The sequence below is a fragment of the Varroa jacobsoni genome, unplaced genomic scaffold (genome assembly GCF_002532875.2).
Source record: "Varroa jacobsoni isolate VJ856 unplaced genomic scaffold, vjacob_1.0 contig00415, whole genome shotgun sequence".
In the NCBI taxonomy this organism is placed as follows: Eukaryota; Metazoa; Arthropoda; class Arachnida; order Mesostigmata; family Varroidae; genus Varroa; species Varroa jacobsoni.
In genome coordinates this window covers 16,361-23,415 of record NW_019214462.1, presented here as the reverse complement: position 1 = coordinate 23,415, position 7,055 = coordinate 16,361, and the positions used below count along the sequence as shown (strand labels likewise).

The 7,055-nt window shown below is 38.9% G+C and overlaps 2 protein-coding genes across 3 annotated transcripts; both read left to right on the top strand.

Moving 5' to 3' along the window:
* Positions 1 to 91: 91 nt before the first annotated feature.
* RpL27A (ribosomal protein L27A) lies at positions 92 to 1,938 on the top strand. Of its 2 annotated transcripts, none has more exons than XM_022851865.2 (3): positions 92 to 201; positions 699 to 835; positions 1,577 to 1,938. In XM_022851865.2, exons 2-3 carry the CDS (start codon positions 699 to 701, stop codon positions 1,905 to 1,907), a joined length of 468 nt encoding a protein of 155 aa, XP_022707600.1. In that variant the 5' UTR covers positions 92 to 201; the 3' UTR covers positions 1,908 to 1,938. The 2 variants fall into 2 exon arrangements, with proteins under 2 accessions (XP_022707600.1, XP_022707601.1); XM_022851866.2 differs by lacking the exon at positions 92 to 201 and adding an exon at positions 375 to 520.
* An 11-nt stretch (positions 1,939 to 1,949) lies between these two features.
* Positions 1,950 to 6,537, top strand: LOC111271202 (RNA-binding region-containing protein 3). Its single transcript, XM_022851864.2, has 2 exons — positions 1,950 to 2,223; positions 2,923 to 6,537. Exon 2 carries the CDS (start codon positions 2,923 to 2,925, stop codon positions 4,189 to 4,191), a length of 1,269 nt encoding a protein of 422 aa, XP_022707599.1. The 5' UTR covers positions 1,950 to 2,223; the 3' UTR covers positions 4,192 to 6,537.
* Positions 6,538 to 7,055: the final 518 nt, after the last annotated feature.

The window sequence follows — 7,055 nt, the reverse complement described above, 5'->3', positions numbered from 1 at the left end:
TTCGTGAGGTCTGAATAATAGTAATATAAGACAGCATAGATATTACGAATACAGTTTGAAAAATCATTGATTTCTTTCATGATACTATTTTGGTACGTTTGTGGTGCTAAGTTGGCTGTTGTTTTTTGCCCTATCGCTGCCGAGATCCTTTTGCTCTGGGCTCAAGCACGTGCAAAGTCGCGTCTACCAAAGCGTTGAAAGGTGCGTTTTTGGGTTAGTTATTGACCTAAAATCGTCTGTAATCGTCGACCCAGAAGTGCTAAGAGTATTCTGTGGAAGTTTTACACCACAATATTTCCGCGTGATATTACTTGTCCTCAGTTGTTATGTATCCACTCGCTGTTGAATTTTAATAAGAAGCTTTGCTGCTGGAAAAGTGCTTTTTATTAATCCGCCTCTTATGCGCACTTTCTGTACTCACAAAACTGTACTCATATTTTTAATTCCGACACTGTGATATTACATCGTAGACAGGATATTTTCCGCTCTTTTCGGCTTTTACCACACGTGGTGACGCGGAGTAAGTGTACACAAATGGGGATACTCTCCCATTGTGGGTGCTACGTAGACTTCATTTGTACCATATTATATATAATATAGACGATAGTCATACAATTCGAGAACAGAATATGTACAGCAAGGCGTCAAATAGCCTGCTTTACAGTTTTTTCACGGGAATATCTGCTATTTAATCTCAGATGCCGGAGCTTCGCAAGAATCCTCGTCGTAAGACGAGGCGCCTTCGCGGCCACGTTTCACACGGCCATGGGCGTATTGGCAAGCATAGGAAGCACCCAGGAGGTCGAGGAAATGCTGGTGGTCAGCACCATCACCGGTAAGCTCAAAGCGCTTGTAAGTCGTTTGATTCCTAGCCTCATGCGCCGGTATTTGCGACCGATATATTCGATATTGTTTAACTGGTAGCTCTGCTTACAAATGAACATGCCTATTAATTTCGGGGCTCCAATACAATTACAAGATGAGTAGATAGAGGTGTAAGAATTCACGCGATTCCACTATTTTGATTTAACTAAAAAATGTGTTAAGGTGAGATTCAAACTAAATAGCTTTGCAAGTGTGGTTATTTATACTAAATACGTTCTGATTCAGGCCTCAGTAAATAAGCCAAACTAGTTAGGAGTCAGTTTTATATGGTGATGCATTTACTAAACGACAGAAGTTAGAAAGCTATGTCTATTGAAAAAAAGCCTAGAAAAGAATCGTTTAGGAAGAAAAGGCTAGAAAAAGAATAGTTTGAGCACACTTTTATGAAAAGGATATGTCGCTGGGTTTAAAATTGTGTTCGATATGCCGCTTTATGCCGTTTTACTTTCTGCACGTATGGTAAGGTTTCCCTTTGCTGTTTATATTGAAGCGCGTAGCCTTATTGTCAGATCTATAGATTTTGGAATTTTATGTATCGTGCTCGTGCGTATCTCTCACTAAGACTTAAATCTAAGTTACTTGTAGGGGGAATTTTCCCACAAAGTATAGGTACGGTCAATACGTATGTAGTCTATTGAAGTAATAAATTTGCCTGGGCCATTAAAAACGCGTATTTGTTATTATGTTGCAGTATCATGTTCGACAAATATCATCCTGGCTACTTTGGAAAAGTTGGCATGCGGAACTTCCACGTCAGGAAGAACCATTACTTCCAGCCTACGATTAACGTGGAACTTTTATGGTCACTAGTTGACCGCAAGACCAAGGATAACCTGCTGGACGAGACCAAGAACAAGGAGAAAAAGGCTCCTGTTATTGATGTAGTGCAGCACGGCTACTTTAAAGTTCTTGGCAAGGGCTTCCTCCCTCAAAGCCCAGTGATTGTGAAAGCCAGATGGTTTTCGAAGAGAGCGGAACAGAAGATTAAGGAAGCTGGTGGTGCCTGCATTTTGACTGCCTAAATAAAGAACAAAAGCGGTCTATATAATGCCAGTTATAGTGTCTTTTTATTTGAGATGGAACTTGGTAATGACATTACATACTATAACGTAGCTGTGGGTTTTTATAGCTACCCATTTGTAAGCAGCTATTTGTTCCTCAACCTAGTACTCCAAGGAGACTTTCTTGATGTGTTCTGCATGTTTCGGCACTGTACTGAGCAGGTCGATAGAATCTATCTGCCATGCATGCCTCATCGGCGCGTATATGAGAATCTAAATTTTATGTAGAGAAAGTAGAACCTGTGGTAGCAGTCCTTTCCATTTACCGAGCTTTTTTGTGAGTACATACATGCGAGACCAGTTACTGCACGACAGAGACAAGAATAGCTTCTAGGCATTTCATTAGGGACTCTCTTATTTAACATTTAAAAGCGAATAAATAGTTTTAAGTTTTCTAGGCTCATTCACACCAGATGTTATTCGTATGGGAAACGACAATATAATCATTACTACTGAAAACCTTTTCGAATACTACATTCATAACATAAAGCGTCGTATACGTTCATAAATGTATCATCTTGTAATTAACAATTCTTAGTGATAGCGCAGTGATACGTATTGTTATTATAATTTATTATTCGTATTATTTACTACTCGTAGAGATACGTCCGGCGGCCTAAGTTCGAAACCTTTCGAAATTTTGGTTCGCACTGGGAGCAATGCTTAATGGTAGTATCGGACATACAACCCCAAACCGATCTATCTGTGTACTACACTTCCTATATTTCTGTGCCCGTTTGTCCACTTTAAAAACAGTTGTTTTTCTCATGAAACAGCTCTTGAAGGAAACGTAAATATTTGAGAGTAGCTGTCACCTGTCGTATCTAATGCTCGCAGGATCTTTGGTTCTTCTAATTTAGAGTATTCATTTGCTAGTGAAGCCAGATTTGTCTGTGCTCCCAATTTAGTAATTACCCGTTTATAAAGTTTTCGATTTACATACTCTAAGATGTAAGGTTTTTTTGTAATTTCACAGATGCCGTCGAGACCGTACCTCGTCAATCGAAGTGTTCTTCAAGTACGTCACTTACCGCCAGCATTTGCGGAAGCTGAATGCGTGTCTTTCTTAAAAGCCCATGGTGCGCTTAGCGTTTCCGTTCCCGGTCGGGGTCGGGCTTTTGCTTTCTACCGCAACGAAGTTGAGGCTCGTCGTGCAATGGGATTACTTCACCAGCTACAGCTCAAGGATTGCCTTCTCTTGGTAACATTTGCCAGATCTAATCACAACATACCCTTGTTGCCTCCTGTTGTAGCTAACCCGGAGTTCATATCTGAAAACGAGCAAATTATCCAAAGGTTACATGCCATTGCACCACGATTGGGTTTCAACTACGTACTTAATCCGATGGTAAAATATAAGTACCCACCTCTAACAGACACGATACTAGCAAACATATGCGTTACACTTAGGAATCATGCAGACTTCTATACACAAGTGCTGCACCTAATGAACAAGATGAATTTACAAGCGCCTTTTAGACGACAAATAAACCCTTCGCAAGTGTTCCGCGAAGTGAAACTAAAAGACGTTTCGACCGCAATCACATCGGAATCCGGGTCTGAGGTCTCTGATGAAGAGCACAGAGAGGTACGACCAAAACCATTGCTTTCCGCAGATGAAACTTGTATTCCCAACAAGAGGTTACGCGTTCCAAAAAGACACATCTCAACTATTGAACTTTTGCCGAAGGAAAAACCCAGAGAGGTTTCAGAGTGCTTTGATTCGACAAATCCTATTCGAAAACTTGAGCTCCCATCAATCTCTCAAATATCTGCCCAGACGACAAAAGAATATTCATGTCCGGCTTTTGAGACCGGGTTCGGCCAGTTCAAGCCTTCGACTCCTCCGGAGCGTTCTCCAGAACCTCCATCTAGATTCAACTGGTCTAGTGCGTTCACCGTCATTACAGCTATGGAGAAGATATCATTACAAGATGCAATTGATCATCCGGCATTTCGAAATTATGAAGAATGTGATCCATGTGTTCGCCTGTACATCAAAAATATACCAAAGAGTGTTACAGAAGAAGATTTGTTTTTACTGTTTGGCCAATTCGTTCCTGATAATGAAGCTGAACGAGCCATCTTTGACATTCGATTGATGAAAACTGGCCGCATGAGAGGTCAGGCCTTTGTAACATTCGGATCAGTGGGAGCAGCACAAAAGGCGCTTAAAGGGGTGCATCGACTTGTTCTGAAGGGGAAACCCCTTGCAGTTCAGTTTGCTAAGTCAAATGCTCAATAATCTGTCTGATTAATACTATGTTATTACCGGAATAGTAAACAAGCCATATAAATAATAGTGCAAAGGCTCAATAAAGACTTGGCGTCTGGCGAAGGCTTGTATTGTCGTCGACTGAAGTAATTTACTAAAGCGATTATAAATATCTATTGTGAGATGTAAGTACGATCTATGTTATATTCTTTATTTGTTGCTTATATTTTCAATGAAACGTTTTGTCTTTCACAAGCACAAACTCATCGCTTGTGTTAAAGAAATACCTTCAATAAATAGTATTACTAGAACATATTTTATCACAGCGAAACGATTATTTGCTTAAGTTTGATCCTTTATGCGCCATTGGAATAATTATTGCAGAGCGCGGTCAGCTGTTGGCTGAGATTAAAATTATGTACGTTTCGATTTGCAAGTGCCTCGACGGAGAGACAAAATCGAATACGAACGGTATAATTTGTACGACCGGGCAACGACAACAAGATTACTGTAAAGGATGCACCTGATAGCTAACATATTTAACCTAAAAACACTTGGTAGTCTAGGTTTCAATTCGGGCATGGACACGATTCATTTCGTGTTGAGAACCAGCCATTTGATAGAACGGCCGTCAAACGGCGGCCCCGGATATAAAACTTAAAGAAAATAGATTCCTTAGAGAATATTGAAACAGCAGTACATGAAACCTGTTGCAGACGGAAAACAGCTGGAAAGCGGCTAGAAAGATAAAGACTGATGTGACAGTCTTCGCCTGTTTATACTTGCATCTCGGTTGTTTAACGTTAGTTATTTGGGAACGCAATGTAATTCCGTTTGTGGTAGGCACACTGCAATGAGCGTGCATTATAAGAATTATCTCATTTGCATTTTTAGTTATATTACAGAAACTGAATGAATAAGAATTAGGGTACCCCAGAAAATAAAATTTATAGAAGTTCGTCCTCAGAACGACGACCATTTCACTGAAGAGTGAATTTAGAAAATAGCGATTTTATTCCCCATACTACTAAAGCATATACACACTGTTTCGTAAAATTCAAGTTTCGTAAAATTGAGAACGCATTTCGAAAGAACTTTAGATGAAGTTGTTATTTCATTATTCTACTGTAAGAGCGTTCTATCACCCATTTCGTTTGGTCTTCATCATGAAAACGAGCTAAATTAACTTTTATTTTGTCAAAGATACCACATGATTCTGTGAAATGTGACAATCAATATTTTAATATTGCTACTAAATGTATATATATATATATATATATAAGCAAATCTTAGGGTGCTGCTGCGGGTATGGCTGAGTACCACGATTTGCATTAATTCTGGTGCTGACTTTAACAAGTCAGCACAGGGTGTCTATTAGCGTTACCTTGCATTTTTTAGATGCATGTAAATTTTAAAAAATAGTCAAAAGAAGGCATTTAATAATAATATAATTAATAAAGAAATCTACTACTTCCAGCATGTCCTTCACATGTTTGCGCTTCACATTTGTTCTGAATTATTTTTTATACATACGAAGCCTAAGAGTTTTGCATCAGATGTAAGGCCTTGCACCTCTTTCGCAAATAAGAATTAATCTGAACCCAACAACGTCATACTGAAAATTTGAAATAGCCTTACCGACGGAATTGTTTTTCATTTTAGCTTTAAAAGCATTTGTTGCTTATGAAAATTCCTGTAATTTGAACAGTTATGCAGAAGTGTTCTAAGATGTATGTATTGTTATTTTAAAACCAAGCCTTCCGTGTCATCCTTCCTGTGTACAAATATGTATGTAGCAGAAAGCTGCATTTGATAGAACTACATTAGATCATGCAAGTAATGACTTAATATTCAATATTCAGGTTTTATCGTGATTCAGACAGCAAGAACCTTGACTGTTTTGTAGTAAAGATAGCTTGTAGTGGAGTCCTGGGATTACTCGACAAAATTTACAGAGAAAAAGAGTGGTACAGATACGTCTTCAGCTGCAATGGGATGGTCACGCTCCGAAAAAATTCTTATCATGGCTAAAAAACTCAGTGCGTATGAAACCAAGCAAGCCGCTCTATCAGTTACGTTCTTGGAGTTGGTCTAGTGAGTAACTTAGCAAATTGTGTGTGACTGTGCAGTACGCAAGCGAAAAATTTTATGCATAGGATCTACCGTAATCCTCACTTACACAACCTCTCTAAAGGACAAACAAGCAAAAATGTGCCTGTCTTGCGGAAATACCAATAGAGGTCTCGCAGTGCTAAAAGATTTTTTTAGTACAAAGGCTGCACTGTAGATTGAAAAAAAATCCAACGATAGTAATATATGATTGTCATCGAAATAGAAAGCAAATGCATAGAATAAAACGGATATAATTTCAATGTTTATGTTCTCCCGAGAAGTCAATTTCTTTAGTTTGTTCCTAAGGCAGTCATTTTTCACTGGCGACTCATGGGCTCTTTGTTTCACAGGATCCATCGACTCCTATTTATACAAAGCGGGTGAAATAAAACCGATGTGATCCAAAGTATATCTGGCCTGGAATCAACGTAGTTGGCGTTAGCTACAACATAAACGTGGATTTCGCGAGAAAACATCATTCTACGACAAACTCCCCAAAGTACTTAATGCAAATGCCTAAGTAAGAATTCAAGAATCCTAGAAGACAATTATTTGCAATGTAGACAAAATAGACATAGACAATTTTTCGTCGTTCCCTGAAAACTGCGCCCTAAGACGGTAACACCTGTGCTTTTAAAACATTAGCCATCTTTTCTTTGAACTACATACTCTATTGTGGCTTAATGAATTCACATGGGATTCGCCGTTATAATCAAGTGGGTACATTATCTGAAAGCTATGAAGAACAAAAGACTATGAGAAGGCCATTCAAGTCTTTGTTG

Excerpts from the sequence above, each read along its gene's own strand:
- RpL27A (XM_022851865.2), top strand. The coding sequence starts at position 699 with ATGCCGGAGCTTCGCAAGAATCCTCGTCGTAAGACGAGGCGCCTTCGC. Across the intron at positions 836-1,576 it reads GGTGGTCAGCACCATCACCG|TATCATGTTCGACAAATATC; the intron begins GTAAGCTCAAAG and ends ATTATGTTGCAG.
- LOC111271202 (XM_022851864.2), top strand. The coding sequence starts at position 2,923 with ATGCCGTCGAGACCGTACCTCGTCAATCGAAGTGTTCTTCAAGTACGT.